Raw genomic sequence first — 21654 nt, forward strand, 5'->3', positions numbered from 1 at the left:
AGTCTGTTTAGCTGTTCTGTCAGCTAAATCATTGCCTTGAGAAATGGTATCAGTAACCTTCGTGTGTGCTTTACATTTCATAATCGATATAGCAGTGGGTAGATGTATCGCGTCTAACAAGGCATGAATGAGGGGCCCGTGCTGAATGTGGGCACCATGGGACGTTAGATAATCTCTCTCTCGCCACAGCACGCCGAAGTCGTGTACAACTCCGAATGCATAACGTGAGTCAGTGTATACATTAACTTTCTTATTTGTGGCTTGAATACAGGCTTGCGTTAGAGCAATAAGTTCTGCTGCTTGGGCTGACAGAATATCTATACAATGTGTCTCAATAACTTCAGTGTCTGTTGTGACTGCATACGCGGCCACTAAATCTCCTGTACTTGCTCTCATGCATGATCCGTCTACATACAACGTCAGGTCTGGATCTAACAATGGAACGTCTGTCAAGTCTTGTCTAGGTTTCGTCTTTATTTCAATGATTTCAACACAATCATGAGCTAGTGGGTCTGTTCCAATTACAGGTAATAGTGTAGCAGGATTCAATGTATTACACCGTCGGATCTCTATGTGTGGTTGAAATAATGTCAGTTCATAACCGGTAAGTCTTGCTATGGTCAAGTGTTGTGTTTGTGTTCGGTTCACAAGAACCTCTACTGCATGTGGTACTTGAACTGTCAATGGGTGTCCTAATACTATGGCATCGCTTTGTCTGATTGCTAAAGCTGTCGCTGCCACTGATTTCAGACATGCAGGCAAAGCCTGAGCTACGGGATCTAATGTACTGGAAAAGTAAGCACATGGCTTGCATGATCCTGCTTGATCCTGAGTGAGTACTGACAAGGCAGTACCTTCGCGTTCTGTAACAAAGAGTGTAAAAGGTTTGCTATAACATGGTGTTGCTAAAACAGGTGCTTGACATAAAGCTTCCTTTAGGCTTTCAAAAGCTTGTGTATGTTCCTGAGTCCAAGGGAGAACAGTCGATGTGGCTGCCTCCTGTGTGGTTAACTGAATGAGTGGTTTTGTTAAAAATGCGTACTGAGGGATCCACTGCCTACAATATGAAGTGAGGCCTATGAAAGCCCGCACCTCCTTTTGTGTCTGGGGTATTGACATGTTAGCAATTAACTGGATGCGATCTGGTGTAAGCTGCCTTCCCTCCTTGGACAGCGAGTGACCAAGATAAATAACTCGCTGAACACAGAATTGCAGCTTAGAAGGGGACACCTTGTGCCCCTTGTCGGCTAGGAAATGTAAAACTGTCAGAGAAGCTTTTTCACATTCTGGCTCGCTTCTCGCGGTGATCAGCAGATCATCGACATATTGAAGCAGTGCAGTATTGACTGGCATGTGGATACTGTCAAGTTCTCGTTTCAGTGCTTGGCTGTAGATGCTGGGGCTTTCTGTAAATCCTTGGGGAGCGCGTGAGAATTTAAAGCTGCGCCCATTTAAACTGAATCCGAACAAGTATTGGCTTTCCGGATCTATTGGGACGCTGAAAAAGGCATTCTTGAGATCAATTACAGTAAAAAATGTTGCTTCGGAATCAATTGCTGTCAACAATGATGATATATCAGGGACCACAGGGAATTGTGGTACAATACACTTGTTTAGTTCACGCAAATCAATAACCAATCGGTACACTGGTGGAGCAGTAGGGTCAGTTCGTTTAAGAATCGGAATTATCGGTGAATTACATACATTGGAGTCTGTTTCTACAACTACTCCCTGGGCAATTAGCTCATCAATGATTTTCAACAAAGCCACTACAGCATCATGCGGTAACTTGTATTGTCGCATTCGTGGTAGTACCACTCCTGCTTTCAATGTAACTCGATAGGGTGTAATGTTCATGCAGCCAACATCCGTAGGGCCTTGTGCCCATAGATGTACTGGTAAAGTCTGTAGTCGGGGATCCATGTCTCTAGACACATAGTGACCTTTAAAATCACGCAAAAACAACCTTACTCCTTCCGGAGAACAACATATTATGGCTCCTAGTGCTTTCAGAGTCTTAATTCCTAACAGATTTTCTGGGCATGATTTAGTAAGCAATAAATCTGTAGTTCGTGTCAAAGGTCCTAACGTAAGTGGTAGAGGCTGTGATACTTCATTAACAATAGGTTTTCCTGAAAAACCAAGGGAAACATTTTGAGAGCCTGAGAGGGGTGCCCCTGGAACTTCACTACGTTTTATGGTTGTTCGACTTGCCCCTGTATCGAGTAAGAATTTTCTATCTTGACCTAATAATTCACTATGTACATAAGGTCCTTCTTGATCTACCGGAATCTCGATAAGCGGTAAGTCAACTTCCCTCTCTAGGCTGGTTCATGCGTAACGCTGATACTCAGGGTATTCATACTGTGCAGTCTGATACATTTGTCGTGTTGTGGTTTGTGTGGCAGTAGCAGGCAACGGTGGTGCAGCTGGCACAAACTGTATGGGTTGCTGTGAGGCTGGCATAGACTGTTGCTGAACTGGCATGGACTGTCCATGCTGCATAGCTCCTTGTTCATTCTGATCTTGTCTAACTAATCGTGGTCTCTCTTTTGCAATACCTGTAGCTATATTTCGTTTCAGGACTTGACAATCATGTACATAATGGCCTAGTTGTTTACAGTAATTGCAGGTTCCTTTTACAGGAACTGCAGAATCACCAGAATGTGTCACACCCTTTTTGTGACCATCTGCTGGTACTGTCTGAGAAACTAGCATTTTCATTTTTGTATCCTTCATGCGTCTATGCTCGTGTTCTTGTTCATCCCTAATTCTATTGTGATGATACTGTAACATTTGTAGCATTTGCGACGGAGTGTTACTTTGCCAGGTACTCTCGAATTTCAATATTCTATTCTTTACTGGAGGTAATGCATTTTCCACTAATTTTGTCACAAATAAATGTGGATATGAATCACTACTTGCTTTTATACCACTATTTATACCAAAACATTTTTCAAATCGAGCATAATAATCGCTTGTGTCTTCATCTTGCTTTTGTTTACAGGCTGTGATTGCACCCCAATCTTCCTTTTTTGTAGTTAATAAACGTGGCAGTACCTGTACTAGTAAACCTGGTAATAGTTTAACTTTATCCCCGAGCCCTGAACCTGCAGCTCGGCCCCTTTCTTCCTCTGCTAATGCTGTCCAGTCTATCTTTTGGTCTCCCACTTCCCACTCTTTTTCTTTCAGTTTTTCATATATGCCAGCAGGCAAAAGCACCTTTAATATCGTCATAATATCAGGAAAGGTGTACTCTCCCATCAGTAACATGTCTTTAATTTCTCGGTGGAAACCCGCTGGGTCTTTGTCATGACTAGGTACTACTTTTTTCATTTCTAATAATTCCATTTTTGATATGGGTGTGTAAACAAATACACGGTGAAACTCATTGTCTTCGCCTTTTATTGGGTGCACTTCTCGTAGGGGATTTTGTCTATCTATATAGTACGGCGCTCTCTCTCTGTGGGGCAGCGAGAGAGAATCCGGACTTACAAAAAGGACATACTGCTTACGTGACACTAATATCTCTTTAATTAGCTTGTTACTAGAACCTCTCCATCTGTTCGTGAGTAGTTCCGTTAATATATCAGGTAAAGGACCAGGGTCAGTATGTTGGCTCTTATATAATATGAGGAGTTGCTGAATCATATAGATTCCAGCTAAACGTTGTTCATCTGTACTGAGGTTGAGAAACGTGTGTGCTACGGTCTCATCACCGTATTTTTCAGGACTAACAATCCAGTGAACGGCTGATCTGGCTAATTCTTGCTCATCTATGGAATCGAGGAGGTGATAACCCCTTCGTTCTCGTAGTATTTTATCTGCCGCTTGAAACAAATGTTCAGGAGATTTCAGATTTATTACAGGCGTCGGATACGTTCTGCTATTATTTGGACATACAGAGTGTATTGGGTCAGAAAAACATCTAGTATTTTCACAAGATCTTCCTCTGCCTACATAGGCTATGGTCTCTGACTGTCTTGCGGAATTCTCTGATTCGGACACTTCATCTTGCTCAAACTCGTCTGTTCCCAATCTCTCTTCATGAATACGCTCTATTTCTTTACGTATTTTTCGGCACATGGCTATTATACAATTTTGCTTATCGTGTCTCCCTTCTGATATATTCTGACTCCATCTTGTAAGAATAAGCATTGCATTCGGGTCTACCCCCGGACGATCTTGATTTCTGATTACACAGTTTATGAGGAAACGTAACAGTTCCCCCTGTATCTCTACTTTCTGGAATTCCATAGCTCTGTTAATACATCCTGAATCTCGTCCTGTTTGAACAAAATGATATATGTTATCTAGATGCGTAGTCATCCCTGGTAACCTTGCTAAATACTCTGCGGCTCGCCTGATACGTAATGATGCCAGGACCATTTCGTCCTCTTTACCGACCACTGGGTCATATCTACAATTTACAAGGAGTTCCTTAAGCGTACGTTCATTTACGAATTTTGGTGTACGTGAATGTGTTGACTCTTGAAAAACAAGTTTATTTATTCTGGGTGGTGTAAAAGTACTGCTAGCACCTCCCGTGGCCCCATCTGGGGCGTCGGGTGTGAATGGGTTCGTTGAACGTGACACAGCAACTATGGGTGTCGATACCCCTATAGGATCGACTGCGGAGACAGATGCGGAAACAGATGTGCTTGCCGAAGCTTGTATCGGGACTTGCTGTTGCACGGGGACAGACACCTGATCCTGACGTTGAACCCCTCCGCCAGACGGTCTATGTGGTGTGGCGTTAGCATACTCGGGAGCTGCATCGTCTAGATATGAGGAAAGAAAAACATCTTCTGCGGTTCTGGGATGCCCCTTTGGATGTACCTTGATTGGAAATAATGGGGGTGGCAAGTCTTTTGGCATCTCTGTAGCAGCCTTAGGTAGTCCTTCGGCTAGAAGGGGATACATACCATTCATAAGAGCATTTCTTTGTCTATTCACTTGTTCTGATTTCACTCGGATACCTTCCTCAATTAATAGATTTTCTTGAACTTTATTTGAACTTTCTTTACTCCTCTCTTCTTGTCTACGTGCTTTTTCTGTTCGTCTATGAGATTCTTTACGCCATAACTCAACAGCGTCTTTCTGTGACTGTCTGACCTTTCTTTTCCATAACTCTTCCTCCACTTTCATGATGCACTCTGCATCCCAGGTTCCCGCTATGGGCCACCTTTGACTTTCCGGTAATCCTTTGGTATAATCTACCCATAGATCAAGAAACAATATGGCATCTAAGCCATGCTTATGGTACATGAAATGTCCTGGAGTGTCTCTAGGAGGAATAGGAACTGCTTCTTCAAGCACCCCTTTTCTGGTAGTAATCTGTCTTAACTTCGAGAAGAGCGGCATATTGACAACTGATCTGATACTTACTCTTGAACTTGCTTAATACGAGAAACACAATAATGAACAGTGAACAATGAACAATCATTCATACCACAATATGCAAGACATTTCTGAATACTTTAAACATTAAACATTAAACATTATAACAATGATCGACAATGATGACAGTCTGCTTAACTAATCACCACGCTGAATTCTTGACAATAACTGAATACTTCGGAATACTTGATATACTGCTAAACAGTACATATACACTGCTAAACAGTGCAGACCGGATTTGTGTACCCAAATCCGTCTTGACCGGCACAACCCATGTGCGCGTCAACACGCCTCCCCGGCGATGGTACTCACCGAGTAGCTCCTTGAAACGGAAGGCCTCAGAGAATGGACAGGACTCGATAACTGCGGACATCGGACCCTCTGGACGTCGGGATTTCGGAAAACCTGGTGGGCCTCTGTATACCTCGGATCTTGCTCTCTCAGCTAGGCTCTGGTCGGGATACTTCGCACTTCTCACCGCCTCGTCTGGGTTGATCGCAGCCTCAGTCGCCCCCGCTTGACCGGAGGGAGCTTACAGGAAATCCTGCTGGTACGCGTTTATGGTCCGTCCAGCTGTGGCAGGAGACCGGGCCTGCAACGCACCGCCGGCGCGTGAGATGAGAAAGTGTCCCTGTTCGGGCGCCATTATGTGGTAAATAAAATAAATATTACCGGACTGAATTTCATACGGAATCTTAAAATAAAGTAAATAGCTCAAAATAACAAGAGGCAGAATCCGTGGTATAAGAGGTTTTCTAATGGGCTTTATTCCATTCAAAATGGCCGACTCGAGTCGCGGCCCTCAGGTTCCGTCACCACGAGGGTTCAGGAAGTGAAGTACAATAATTTATTAACAGACATGTATTTTTATAATAAGTACATTACAATGAAACGAATGTAGAAGGCGTAACATTTGATAAGAAAAGTGACGTGACAGTGACATAATCGAAACTAGGCGTAATAAGGAATAGAAGAAACATGATTGGTTAGAATTATCAGACATAGGTGGATCTATAAGATAATACTTGGCACAGATGCGCGCGCGGCAGCATGACGTGTAATTGACGTGCAACTAGGGGGTGAAGGGGACTTGACATTTAGCTCTACATGTGGAGACGAGAAGTCTGGGGGTCAAGTCAACCTAATCCCAAATCATATCTAACATCCTATGTTTAAAGAACTATGTTATCCACAAGGAAGAGACTCTCGGACAGAATCTATTCTATACTGACTGCGTGCGTGTACAAGCGTCTAAGTGTCTATATGAGATGCGAGGGGCAGAAAACTTTCCATGGCAACAGGGCTATGAATCACTTGCAGGAGGACGGAAAGGCTGAGTCCTTTGCTTGTGAGCTAAAGGAAATGTTTACCTAAATCACTGGACAGGAATGCATCGGCTGGAGAGCAAAATAGATAATTCGAAGGTGAAATACAACTTCTTGGCAGACAGGCGAAAACTGGCCGAGGCAGGCACCGTTAGCTGCACAGGGAGTAGGACAAAGTTCATGGATACAGATGCGAGCTCAAGCTGAAGCTGTCAAAGACAGAAAGCAGGGAAAGGCTTGAGGACAGAATCGGGCCTATTTGCCTGAACTGTAAAAATGAAGTAACTTAGCCATATAAAGTCGGTGGCCTTTCATACTTAGGAATCGAATATCCAGCCCATTGATGGCGGATCTGACAGAGAACATGTTGACGGTAGACACACATATGTTTGCGTCTTAGAAACTGGAACTGGAGGGAACATACATGTACTTGTAACATGTATATAGAACCGTTGGGGTCCAAGATAGGGGACATAACTGATCAGGAAAATCCACATTTCCACAGCCTATGGAGCTCTTGTATTGCAATGCATGAGGTACTATTTTACCTCTCAACAGTACATTGAGTCATGACACGTTAAATCCTTTACCCCATAGCAGGCTTGCTTAATGTTTTAGTCTGCATTCAAAATGCAAGTCAAATATATTGTTTTTTCCAATGCTTGTTTCTATGTGTATTCCCAGAGGAAAAGTTGCATTGTTCCTACAGCCCTGAAACTCCTTCCACTGTTCTTTTGTGGAAGCTTTCTCATTTTCACGCTGTGTCAGCTGAAGGGGCCTACCCTAACTGTCCCATTTTGCCTGAGTAAACTTTACATTTTCTGTCAATTATGGCTCATCACAAATGCCCGCCAACGTTCGACCATGAAGGGTTGCTCTGTGCTCTCACAGTGAATGCACAATACCTCTATTTGTTAACAAACCATTAAAATTATTCTTCATTAATAATCAGGGATTTTCTGTACTGATTTTTGTTTGTAAATAGCCTTTTTTGTTATTATATCATAAACAAACTAGGCAGGAAAAGGGATCCGCAGTTTTCACATGATGTCTGATGTAAAAGGAAACATTATAATTAAGATGAAAGATTCAATATAATTCTAAAAGATCTTAGAATATAAACAAGGGGCTATTAAAAAGGCATAAAAAACAAGAGAGAGGAGATATAAAAAAATCTTAAGAAGGGGAAAAAACAACAAGTTCTTGGGAAAAAGAAAAAAGAGCCACTGCGGCATAGTGTAGATTGGCAAAGTGGGATCATTTGTTGAGAACAACGGCAGCCGGAAATAAAGTAAAGATGGCATTTGTAATCTATCCAAGCCTTGATTTAATTTCTACCCACTAATTTGGACAAACATATGACTTTAAGCTACAACTTGCTAACCACACCTCCACCTGCATTAACTTCTTTTTAGGTTGGGCCTGTGAGTTGTGAACAGAGTCTAACAGATTTTAATAAAGAGGTTGGAGGCCAGGACCTCACGCTCTGTGTTGGATCACTGAGCGTGAAACAAGCTACAGGTTTTTCTCAAGGTCTTTTTCCCAGTCTTCAAAGTTTTGTTATGGAAGATGCTAGGTGAGGTGGCAGAAGTTAACAGAAGCAGGAGGCTTTATTCAAATTCCAGTCAGAGAAAATTGGGGTCTTCAAAAAGGACAGGAGATATAGTGGCAAGGAATATTATATCTAATAATGTTCTGAATAAAGCAAATTTGAGATTTAAGTCGTTCTAGGGCTCTTTAAGTGGCAAGTTATAGGTTTTACTTAGTTCCTCAAAGGAGTCAAAATAATTATTTCACATCTTCCTTCCCAAATGAATGATACAAAGGTTAATCGCGTGTTGCATTGAATTCATAGTGGCACGATGATGACTGTAGATATTAAAGTGTTGGTATTTTGCTATAATTAGTCCGACAGGTCAAATCATGTCTAAGTGAAAATCATTTTTCAATTACTTAATCAGGCTAGCTCCTCTGCCTGTTTTTAGGCTCACGGTCATCTTAACAAGGGGTTTGAAAATCTTTCAAGGAGATGATAAATGGCCAAAGCAACCTCTATTGATTTTAACTATCACTTTTTTTTTTGTTGAGTTTTATATAGCACGAACTAGACCCGAAGAAATCAGAGCGCTTTGCACCAGTTGCGTTACAGATGGACACATTAATGTTTTTCTGTTAGGCACAGGGAGATTAAGTGATTTGCCAAGAATCACAGGATGTTGAGCGTCCCTGCCAAGACTTGAACGAGGTTCCCCAGCTTCAAAGTCGACCGCCCTAGCCGTTAGGCCACATCCTCACCCCTTCCCTTCTACCACTTGGCTAGGAGCACATGGGTGATAGCCTGGTTCAAGCCTTTCTAACCACACCTATGAAACCTCAAGAACCAGCAAGGATTCGTGGTGATCCAGTCAAAATTGCCATTTGCCTCTGGATCGCTCCCCATACACGGATAAAAAAGTTTTTTTCTGACATTTTGTTGTAATTTTATGCCTCCCAATGGTGGCACTCAAAGGCTGCTGTCTTATTTTGCCTCATGTAAGAACTGAAACTACCCAAGTTAGCACTCCTCAATTAATGAGAGACACATTACTTTGGAGATAAGACATATGCAACAAAACTGAATCCCCTTACTATGGTGAGGGTATGTATTGATGAGTCTGACTCCATGTCCCTGTTTTGTTTTCATGCAGCCGAGGTGCGGAGCGTGCAAATCTTTGGCCGAGGCACCCGCGCTGTCTCCAGCTCTTTGGACAACACCTTACGTCTCTGGAACCTGGTTACAGGGAAGGAGTGTCGATCCATCCAGGAGGAGCACAGCGAGGACCAGAGCTCGTGGCTGCTCCACGTGGATGAAAAGAGCAGTGTGCTTTTATCTGCTTCCAGGTCACAGGTAGGAGAATGTGACATAATTGGCTATAGCCAGGTACATCCTATTACATGCAGAGGATACATGAGTGGTAACTGTTAGACCTGGCATCCTTGGTGTGCTTTCCCCTGACGTTTCGCCTTCTGACCCCCTGTTTTGCTGACTTCATTTTTGCTGGCATTAGGATTCTGGGCACTTTACCACTGCTAACCAGTGCTAAAGTGCATATGCTTAGTACTCAAAACATGGCAACATTGGCTTTGGCATATTTCATTTACATATACATCCCTAGTAAAGTGCACTATATTTGCCCGAGGCCTGTAAATTAAATGCGACTAGTGGGCCTGCAGCACCAATTGTGACACCCACTTCAGTAGCCCTTTAAACATAGCTCAGGCCAGCCACTGCAGAGCCCATGTGCACAGTTTAAACTGCCAGTTCGACCTGGCAAGTTAATCTACTTTCCAGGCCCAAACCTTCCCTCTTATTACATATAAGTCACCCCTAAGGTAGGCACTAGGCAGCCCTATGGGCAGGGTGCAGAGTATTTACAAGGTACGACATGTACTTTTGAGTTTTACATATCCTGGAAGTGAAAATCTGTTAAATTTGTTGTTTTCACTACTGAAAGGCCTATCTCATCCAGAGGTTAACATTGGGATTTCCTTAAACCATCTTTTACGTGTAATTTCCAATTGGGAAAAGACTGATTTCGAGTTTGGTGTCTATGGATTCGGAATTTAACATAACTTATGGAAGTCAGATTTTAAACTGCAAGTCTGAAAATGGCCCTTTTAGAAAGTTGACCTGTTCTTACTTTAACCATTCTGTGCCTCTGCCTGTCTCTGAATACACTTCTGGGCTGGGTGGCAGCTGGGCTTTGTGCATTCCCTCTAGAAAGTCCCACACAAAGGGTACTGGGGTGTGACATTTGCATCCTGATGGCCCATCACCAGGCTGATGGGCCTTCCTGATGTAGATTGGGAGGGAGGAACTGACATTATTTACACCTGAATAGGCTTGTGCCTGTCTCCACACAAAGAGCTGCATACCCCCCTGTAGTGAGTCTGGAACCAGGGCAGGGACCTTGTGATCTTCAACGGCCTCTTTTAAAGTCTCTCCCAATTCAGAGGTACAACTGGGTATAAGTACGGGTCCCCTGAAACCACCAAATCAGAACATTGCTGGAACCAAGCACATTCTGCCAGGAAGAGGAGCTGCTGGGCTGCAAGAAGGACTACCACTCTGCTAACTGCTTTTCTGTGTTAGCCGGCTGCCTCCTGATTGCTGTGCTGTAGGAGGGACTGCCACTTTGCTACCTGCTTTGATGTGCTGGCCTGCTGCTTCTTGCATGGAGTGAGAAGGAATGGACCTGCTCTCTACATTCTTGCACCCAGATTCTCCAAGGGCGTGCTGACTTGCCTCCTCTTCTTGAAGTCACAGAGCCACCAAAGACTTCCTTCAACTTTGCTTCACCTGCTGGGCTCTGCCAACTGAGAATCATGCCTTGCCAAAATGTGCCAATTCAGTACCAGGGCTTGAAAGTAGGTTATACAGCTGGTTTCCTGCAAAAAGCAGTGCAGTGACAACTTTGCGTTGATCGGAACCAACGCAGGGCCCTACAACGCAGTGCCGATCCAAGGACATCCCTGGGTGGCTCGACAACAACACGTGCCCCGACTGTGAGGTGCAAATCCAACACAGCGTCAACACAAAGACATCACAGCGAGGTTTGACACCGACACAGTGCCTATCTGAAGATATCCCTGCAAGGCTTTATGATGACGCAGTGCCTGCATTGTAAGGTGATCAAGGACGATGCAGGACCTGACTGCGAGGTTAGACTTCGACCCAACTGCGTGAATCGGAACCGACGCATCGAGTCTTTGATGCCGACGCTTGCTCCATAAAAGGTACTTTTTCAGTGGACCCTGTGTGGGTCCTGTAGCCAACCTGCCCTCCATCATGTTCGGCCTGAAGCTTTGGATTTATCCTGGTCTAGTGCATCAAGTAACCTCTGAACACTTTTGACTTTTAAGCACTATGTTGCAGTTTATTCTTTAAAAATTCATATCTCAAGTTCTACTTATCAGATTTTTGCCATTTCCGTCTTGTTCCACCCAGACAAATATTCTCTATTTTTCGACACTGGGATGGAGTCATTTTGTGGTGTTTTCACTGTGTTACTGTAATTTAAAAGCTGCACAAATACTTTGCACATTACCTCTTAAGTTAAGTCTGACTGCTCTGTGCCAAGCTACCAGAGGGTGAGCACAGGTTAATTTAGGCTGTGTATCTGACTTACCCTGACTAGCATTGTGGTCCCTACTTAGACAGGAGGCAAACCATTGCCAGCTAGAGACCCAATTTCTAACAGTAATCGTGTATTATGGTCCTACAATGCCAACTGGAGGATGTTGTGTGCACGCGCCTGGTGAACATGATAATGAGGAGTGTCTGTAAATGTCACCAGAACACATAAAAGACACTATTGGGGCACAAACATGTTTTTTCAAGCCGAAAAATTATTATTGAATCATGTAGCATACTAACTGGTGGTGTGTAGTATAATGTAAAGAAAAATGTTGATTTATGTTACTATTTTGAGGGCTGCAATGAAGACTTTTTGGACTTCTCAAAAAGCATATCTGTTTCAACATATATTGCTACCAAATATGATGTGATGCAGTGTAGCACTTCACTAACACCACTGGCTAGTTTTGGTGTTGTTGATAGGTGAACTTTCATCCCTAACCTTGTATCAAAAATTCTCCACTGAATAAGAAACTACCCTTTGCTTCCTTTGTTTAGATCAATGTTTGGCACCTTGACACTGCAGACAACCTTTTCCACGTGTCCAGTGGTGTACCAGATCTTCATATGTGTGCAGCGGTGTTTGCCCCACGCCAGCTTGTCATGTCGGTGACGGAAGGCGGTACCCTTAACCTGTGGGACAGCCGCACCGGTGAGCCGCAGGGCACCCACCAGCTACCAGAGCTGTGCGGCTGCGTTCCCTCCTGCAGTGCTATGATCCAGAAACATGGCACGATGGTGATTGGGTTTACCAATGGCCGCCTTTCGATGGTAAGGAGGACTCTGCGGCAGCTACTGTGATGATATGAATGTTGTTGGGAAAAACAGACGGTTGATCATAGGACGAGACCTGGCATGCTTTTGGCTTTTAGTTTTGTGTGGCTTGTGAGAGATATGATAAGTGTTATTTCAAGCTTTCTTTATTTTTTACTTTGTTATATGTAAAGCATACACGCTTCCATTATGTTTCTTTTATCTTGTCATGTTGTGCGGTTAGGCTCTGTTATATTCATGGCAAGTTCTTTAGCTCAGACAGACCAACAGGCAGTTTGCAAACAGTGGGTGCAAACTGTGCACCAACTTATTTGTGGATTGCGTTCCAATTTGAGATGCGATCTATGTACTAATAGCCAGAACGGTCAGTCACACAGAGATGCCAGAATGACTTCCTAATGAATATTAATCATGCAGGTCGCTATTTGTGACCCTTTAAGAGTGGGATGGAGGTCTGTAAGGTACTGTAGATCCCCACTCACGTTTGTGTTCACAAAAGGAAACATATTTCTTTAAGCAGACCCTATTTCTTAAGGGAACAGAAGCAGTTTACAAGAATATTCCTGTTTGGGAAGCCATTGGCAGGAGTAGGCAGTGTCCCCTCCTCCTGGCAGCTACTCCCTGAGGCCGCCTGGCGATACCTAGAGGGGAAGCTGAGCCACGGGGACAGCGTTACCCTTTGTGAATAAGTTATCACAGTCTTTGAGGTGCAGTAACATTTCGATGGTTTGCAACTGCATTTATGGTCACAATGATTTGAAACATACCACTGCATATTCCATTTAGGAGGGGAAGCCTCTTTCATGTCCCCTCCTAATTGTGATTTAGAATGATTCGATTAACCAATTTTGTGAGTCAGAAAGGCTTTTCTAGTTAGCAAAAGGGGTTTAGTACTTGGCTAAACACTATTTTGCAGTGAAAAACACTTTGATTTTGTGAGTCAGAGGGTTTCAGATCACACAATGACACCGTACATGAAACCGTCAGTTCTGTAATATGAAGGGACTATGTTAAGTTAATTTATGCTCTATGTTGTGTTCTGTGTTTCTTTTAATGTCGACTAATGATTATTAAAAGTGATGTATAGACTAAATTAAAATTAATGTAATCATGTTTAACAAAATGTAATGTTTTAGATTAAAAATGTTATTACATATTTTATAATGAAATAATAAATATGCACTTTTTATACATATTTTTAACATTACATTATATTTATTTATATGTTTAACTATTTTAAATAATTTCATTTAATCTAACATTATTTCCTAAGGGATTTTATTTTAAATCCCTACCTCTATTACTCTCAGTGGGAGGGTTTTGAAGTTCAAGTGGTTGGCCTTGTCTAGTGTCGAACTTACTACAAAGTGTAAGTCACTACAGAAGTGCAGTTTGTGAATAGTGAAAAGAAGTAAACTTACCCAAAAGTGTAAACTTACTCAAAAATATAAGTTACCTATGGGAATCAGGCCCCTGGAGTCATGCCGCACAGTGACTCCCATTTGCCAGAAGGCAACCTACTTCACAAGCCACCTCCAGAGCCCCTGCCATTCTCTTAGTGACCACAAGATGTCCCTGCATGTGCATGTACTTATGGATTATTAGAACATTGGAATGTGGAGCACTCCATTGTAGACAATGGAGTGCTCCGGGCTTCTACGGGCCGGCAAAGGCCTGCAGAGCTACATTCCAATGTTTTACAAAAGCCTCTCGTAGTTCGAGGGGATTTAAATCCCCTCGAGCTTCGAGAAGCCTTTGTTTAATTTTTTAGAACATTCTGCCCTCTAGTGGCAGAATGTTCTAATAGCCTTATAGCCCTTCGTAGCAGGGCTATACCGCTATTAAAGTCCCGCTGCTTTTGTTAAAGTCCCTCGCCTTCGGCTCGGGCCTTTAACGCTGCAGCGGGCCTTTAATAGCCGGTATAGCCCGCTACGGCGGGCTATAAGGGTATATTATATACAGCGGACTAAGTGCTCTACAAAGGCATCTGTGCATCCTTCCCAGTGGCACCAGGCCTGTCTAGAGGACAACCCAGGTGACCTCTGACCCTCTGAGTCTCCTAGCTAGGTCTTATCCTCGCTGTGAAATAAGTTACATGCATTCAGTTATGCCTCTGCACCATTTTTACCCAGTTCACCAAGCTTGTGTTTTACGGACTGCCCAATAAGGGAATCTGGACGTCTCATGACTGGTGGGGTCCAAAAAAGGCCGGTTGGGCTGATGCAGAGTGAGTCGGTTATCTTCCGTCTTCACTGTGTACAAGTTCACCTCTGTGGGGAGTGCGATATGAAGGTGCCCGAAGCCAAGCCTGTGGCTGCCTAATCTGTGTTCTTTCCCGCAGGTGTCGTCTGATGGCAGCACAGCTGTAGAACATCTGGCCAGTTCCATCACATTTGTGACGGTGTCCGAGAAGGAGGAGCTGTTTCTTGCAGGTACTTCGCTCCCTGCATCTCTCTACCAGTGCACTTACAGCTTGTGGATTTCACGTCATACAGCCGGAGAGAGTGCTCAGAGGGGTAGAGTCTAGTTGCTGCCATCTATGTGTGGCAAGCAGGGCAGCGATTCGAAGTATGGGCGAGCCGAACAGGTGTTTCACCATCCAGAGACTTATAGATTGAGTTTCACAACATTGGGTAACAGTGACACTTGTTAATTACAGGGCTTAGAAAATGCAAAACTGTGATACGAGGCAATACATAAAAATAAGTTGTCCTAGGCTATTTGCATAGTACTTGTGCCACCCCAATTCTGTCCAAAGCATCAAAAATAATGTTTACAGTGAGAATATTGGGGTCTAGGGATGTTTTTCAGTTAGATAGCCCACGCGTTAAGTGAGTGTACTTGGGTGGCAGAGGTTTCTCTTATCTCACATCCAAACTTTGGACTTCAAATGTGAAGTCTCAGGGGTCTGTAGTCAGTCATGAAAAACTCAGCAAAGGCCTTAAAACGTGACTCTTCCAGTCAGTCCTGTCTTCCAATGTAGCGCCAGGACACCCACTTGAGGGCAAACGCTGTGCTTTATAAATAATCATCATCTTTAGACTGTTGGAGGGAAGATGGGGCACATTATAGCATAACATAACAATTTAAAGCACCATAAAGGTCTAACCAGCCGTCACAAAAAAGAGCACGGGAGGTTCGTATATAGAAATATACTGAACCAGTGTGGGAAGCACTGCTAGGTGCGGTCCCTTCATAGGAGGGTCAGCAGGCGAAAGCCACAATTTCACTGTGGAAATGGTTCAAGTGGTGGTCAGCAAGAGAATGAAAGGACCCTGAGAGCCTGGAGACAGCTGGGGTGAGGCCGAGTCTTTCATTCCTGCACCAGATAGGAAGACGGTCAGAGTAGAGAAGTCAAGAGGCGTCATTCTGTCACCGCCTATGATTCGTGGCTGATCTGAGCACATCAATAAACACCCCGAAGTACACCCTCGACTTGCCACCCGGGCACACCTTCAATTCATGTCTTGATACACCGTAATGTACATACTACATACAAATTACGCCCATGTACCTGGAAAAACCTGAAGCATGGAGCCAGGTACACCCTAATGCACACCCTAAGCGCTTGCCTGGGTACGCCTTGATGTACAGCTTGCACGTGAGGCCGATACACTGATGTACGCTCTCAGTATAGGTTGAGAAGCATAAATCTATACTTACCTACATGCACTTACCTCCTCGATATTTTGGTTCTTGATATTGTGAATATTCTGTACTCTATATTCTGGAATAAAACCCCACGTTCAGCGCCATTTTACTTCTAAACTAGAGTGGAGTGTGCGAAGTGAAGCTGGTGGCCTCCCTCCAGCCCTTTGTGGTTGCGTGTGGGCCTTCCTTGCACCCTATACAGCTTTACCATATCAATGGCCTTAAACAAGAGCACGGGGACAGTCCGAGGAGTGTGGGGGGCCCAGGAAGAGGCCTAACAGTAAGACAGTGATGTGCTGCTCCAGTCTAGTTGTTTTTATTTGAATTCTGTGACTTGTAGTCTTATATCGCACAACTACAAACTGTAGAATTCAAAGAGAAAACCTGGACTGGAGCAGCACATCACACATGGACCTGGAAAATTCGCAGGTTGGAGTTAAAAAAGCTTCTCAGACCAAATTAAACACAGTGCCTTCTGGAATGTGAAAATTACAATGTTATATAAGGACTCCCACATCCCAATATGAGATACTCCGACCATGCCATTGCTCTAGAGCCCATGCGGACTGTGTCACCCAACTCCTCTCACGGAGAAGCCTCTCACAGGGTCGCAGAAACTTGGGTGGGGGAGGGGAGAGAAGGTAATGAGTTGAGGGTCTAAATAGCAAATGTTAACAGAAATAGAGGAGTCAATGAAACTCAATGGAGCCGTCAGCGAGGCCCGCAGTACTAGGCTTACAGATGAGCACATATAAACCACGGGCCCGATTCACAAAGGTATTTACGATTCCGCATTCAGGGTGGAATCTGTGCACTCAGGGCGAAATCTGCGCACTCAAGGTGGAATCTGCGCACTCAAGGTGGAATCTGTGCACTCAGGGCAGAATCTCTGCACTCAGGGCAGAATCTGTGCACTCAGGGCGGAATCTGTGCACTCAGGGCAGAATCTGTGCACTCACGATGGAATCTGTGCACTCAGGGCGGAATCTGTGCACTCAGGGCAGAATCTGTGCACTCAGGGCAGAATCTGTGCACTCAGGGTGGAATCTGCGCACTCAAGGTGGAATCTCTGCACTCAGGGCGGAATCTCTGCACTCAGGGCAGAATCTCTGCACTCAGGGCAGAATCTGTGCACTCAGGGCGGAATCTGTGCACTCAGGGCAGAATCTGTGCACTCACGATGGAATCTGTGCACTCAGGGCGGAATCTGTGCACTCAGGGCAGAATCTGTGCACTCAGGGCAGAATCTGTGCACTCAGGGTGGAATCTGTGCACTCAGGGCGGAATCTGTGCACTCAGGGCGGAATCTGTGCACTCAGGGCAGAATCTGTGCACTCAGGGTGGAATCTCTGCACTCAGGGTGTAATCTGTGCACGCAGGGCGAAATCTCTGCAATGCAGTAGTCAGTGCGGAGATTCCGCCAGGAGCGCGGAGTCTCCGCACTTGTGAAGCGGGCCCGCATGTGTTGCTCTTCCCATGGGAGTCATGTACTCGCATTTAAAGAATGGGAGTCGGAGTCGCTCTTCTTATATCCATCGTCGACGTGCTGTAACAGAAAGGCACCAAAACATACAATTGTTCTTCCTTAATACATGTAGCCATTAGCTTTTTATGAGTGGAACTATGGCGACACCAAGTGACTGTCCAGCAGATTGCATTTGCCTCAAATTTTAGGCGTTGCAAGCAGTCTGTAAATGAAAGCTTGAAGGGTCTTTGCAGATGTATGTCCCTATACTCCAGCACCATATGTATCCACCGACATGCATTTACTTCTGTAGAGCATTGTCAGTTCTTTGGGGAAGGGGGAGGGGGGGGTGGTTCTGTCCTAAATGTTTTGCAAATCTAAACAGAGCTTCACACACCACCTCCATCGACCGGGATCTTTTGAGTAAATAAACGGTCCCATTTCAAATTGGCGCTAAATAGAAAGCCCAAGTAGCTTAAATTAATAATTGTTTTCTTTATTGGAGTATGTCCACTAAAATAAGTTAGTCAAAAGCTACAGAAAGCTGACCGAGTGCCCAGCTGTATGTGGCAGTGGATGGAATTAGGGGATGAGGATGTAGCATGTAGCCTTACAGCTAGAGCGGTCGCCCTCAAAGCTGGGGAACTGCGTTCGAGCCTCGGCATCGACTGTCAATATCCTGTAATTCTGGGCAAATCATTTAATCTCCACGTGCCTAACAAAAAAAAAATGAATGTGTCCCGCTGTAACGAAACTGGTGCTCATGTAAAGCGCTCTGATATCTTCGGGTCTAGTTTGCGCTGTATAAAACTCTTTAAAAAAAAGGAAAAATTTACTGTGAATGACAAAATAACAGACCAATGGAGAAGGGGGGCTGGCCGAAAGTCCCTATTAGTAGGTATATTAAATATATATAATGCTAGTAAAATGAAACGGTTTGGGCTAACACAAGACCTAAAAAATTGCAGTGGGCTTAGAGCCCTCTATTGCTTACCAATGGCTCAACAAAAAAAACCAACACCCTCCGAACCACACAACCAACATGGTGTCGCTTGTCTTCCATTTGGGCAACCACTTCAGTGCACCACACAAGGGTAGCAAGCACGATACAAATGCTAAAACACAATACAATCGTTTGACTTTACTCTCGCTCTCATTTGTTTGCATTTGCTCCTTTCCATAAAGCACTCGCAGAGAGTGCATGCGCTACCTTGTTCTCTTTTGTGTGCTGCTTATCCCTCTCATTACCTGCCCCATTTGTTTCTCCTTCACCTATCCCACCACCTGCTCCTCCGTTGCTCCAACACCCTTGTGGTCATAGAAATATATATTTTCTTCAAATGTTAATGTTTTTGGAGGGCTGCAGGGCTGTCCCACATTCTAAAACGAGCTTTCGTCCACCTCTTTTGTTCCCGTCCACCCCTTGTTGGTTTCCCCACTTGCCTCCCATCCCCTCCTCTATTGCGGCCCAACCCGTGCGATCCTTTAAATAAACTTTAATAAAATAGTTTTTGGAGTGCTTGGCAGCTGCCATTTATTGCTGGGCTGCTTTTTATTACAATAAGCGCTTTCGGGCTCTTAAAAATTAATTTGTCTTCATCATGGATCAGTAAACACAAAAAAATGGTACCTGCATCACTGCCTAGGCGTGAATGGTGTTACATGCACACATGTACATCACCTATGCGTGTATATACATCACGCATGCACACACACACACACACCGCAGAGTTAAGTAGTTACCAGCATCAATGCACCTTTTCTAGTTCTTTTATTTTTTGTCGGACACCATCAGCAGACAGCATTCAAAAAGCCAATAGCTGAACAAGGTAAGACATATTGGGTTTTAAATTGCTTATTGACATTGAGAGCCACATCACAAACAGATGTACTGATTCTGAGCAGAGCAGAGCGCCTTTTTGTGTTTGAGGTATCTAAAGTTCATAATATAACTTAGAATTTCTCCGAGTTAAGGCATAGACTTGAGAAAGCACATGTCAGAAACAGGTGCCCAGCTCAGCACTGAGCCAGCACAGCTACTCACTGAGTGCCCTGGGGTCTCCATGGGCTCGTGTGTTCACTTCCGGTGCACTGGAGGTACACTTTCGTGTTACAGAAGGGGCCACCGACACTTGCACAGGCCCTTCAGTAAGAGAGACTGCACCGCTGCATAAGAAGCACTGGCACAATCTCAAAAGGGCATTCCCTCATTTACATCAAGTCATGTCCCCAAGCAAATGAAGAAGCACTTTGCCTCTGCATCTGTGCCATATTACAGATGTGTGTATAGCGGCATATAGGCCTTTAGGAGGCACACTGATTGTGCTACATAAAGGTGGCACACAGTCAGTGCGGTCCCTCACCCGAGGGGGCTCCTTGAAACAGGGGAAAAGGAGTCCCATGTATCCCTCGGGCAACCCAGGGCAGGTGGGTGCAGTCACTGAGGGCACCCTGCTGCGGCAGATCTCTGCCTCCCTTTGGAGTGCAGCCCGCCCAGTTGCTGTCTGCACAGAAAAAGGTGGAGCGGTAGCTTCAAACTGTCCGCATTTCATTAATGCGCTGTCCTAGGGTAGGGGCAAGTTTGCAGTGCATCTTCTGTGAAGGGGCACACTGTCCCAGTATGCACCTGGCACACCCATTGAAAGATGTGCTGCAGCATACACAGGGACAGCTGTCCTGTCTGTAACATGGGCCTTCATGCCGGCAGCAATACTGTAACGATAAAACCTTGCTTTCAAATCCTTTTACTTACTCCAGACCATCTTAATTTCCTCTTTCAGATCACACTGACCTAGCTGCTGCAGGGCTAATCAAATACCACAAACCACAACCCTAAAGAACTATTTGCCTATTTTGTTATTTATGACATTCGCTATTGCTACTCTTACCCTGGGCGATGTCTTTGCGCTTCCCAAATAATGAAGGATGAAGGATCTGAGTCCCTGAGGTGCATTTACACATAACGCGCCACAGACAGATTTTAATCTTCAGACAGGAGGACCATGGAAGGCGAGCACAGGGGGTGGGAAATAGACAAGAGGGTGGCACGGCATCTCATGCGAGGTAAGAGGGATCATTTGTCCTTCATCTACAGGAGAGTGAGGGGCAAAGGAGCTAAATATTGAGCTAAGAGCTGAACAACAGAGTGTGAAGTTGTATCCAGTAAGAGAGAGTAGCACAATGATGGATGCCCCCCACAAAAAAAGATATTGAGGCAGCCAGGTGAAATGTGCATCTCTTGGTTTCCAGTTGAAGAAATGATTTTCTGCCGAGATACTTGGCACCTTCAGATATATTAGGGATACAGTGAAGATATGCGGGTGAGGCTGGAGCGCCTGAACTTACTTCTTGCCGACAGTTTGACGGAATCCTGCCCATCAGCGCTCGCCATTCCATGAGCCACAAGTTACTTGCAACCTACCCTTGCTAGCCCAATGATTTTGGGATCATCATAGCTAAAGACTGTTTTCCTTTGGAAAGTACCTATTCACTTCTACTCATGAGCTGCAGACCAAGGAAACCTAGCTGCCTTAAGTAACAAAACAATATTACATTGTTTTTATTTTACTATTCGAAAAGGAGGCCAATTATTTGTTTGGGTGAACAACTGGTACTACCCTTGGGTATTGTTGGTAGGCTAAGAATATCAAAGGCATCAGGACCAGGAGGAACACATCTAAGAGAGAGAGCTGTAGGAGAGTCGCAATGTGCGCGGAAACTCATCACACACGTTACAAATAATGTCTGATGTGGGTCTGTGGCAGCTCAGCGCCTTGTGGGTAGCCTAGCCATCTTAAGTTAAATCTTACTCACATACGTCATATTTAGAAATGCCTAAAATTTAGGAGCGGTATGACACCATG

General features: G+C 44.4%; 1 protein-coding gene and 1 pseudogene across 1 annotated transcript in view; one reads left to right on the top strand and one right to left on the bottom strand.

Moving 5' to 3' along the window:
- Nucleotides 1-21654, top strand: part of NWD1 (NACHT and WD repeat domain containing 1) — a 77383-nt gene that overhangs the window by 36420 nt on the left and 19309 nt on the right. Inside the window, exons 13-15 of the mRNA XM_085636860.1 lie at nt 9413-9612; nt 12400-12672; nt 15017-15107. Coding sequence (XP_085492986.1) covers nt 9413-9612; nt 12400-12672; nt 15017-15107 — 564 coding nt within the window. The remainder of the gene's footprint in view (nt 1-9412; nt 9613-12399; nt 12673-15016; nt 15108-21654) is intronic.
- LOC146772306 (uncharacterized) lies at nt 17108-17788 on the bottom strand (annotated as a pseudogene).

This window comes from Triturus cristatus, chromosome 12, assembly GCF_964204655.1.
Source record: "Triturus cristatus chromosome 12, aTriCri1.1, whole genome shotgun sequence".
NCBI lineage: Eukaryota > Metazoa > Chordata > Amphibia > Caudata > Salamandridae > Triturus > Triturus cristatus.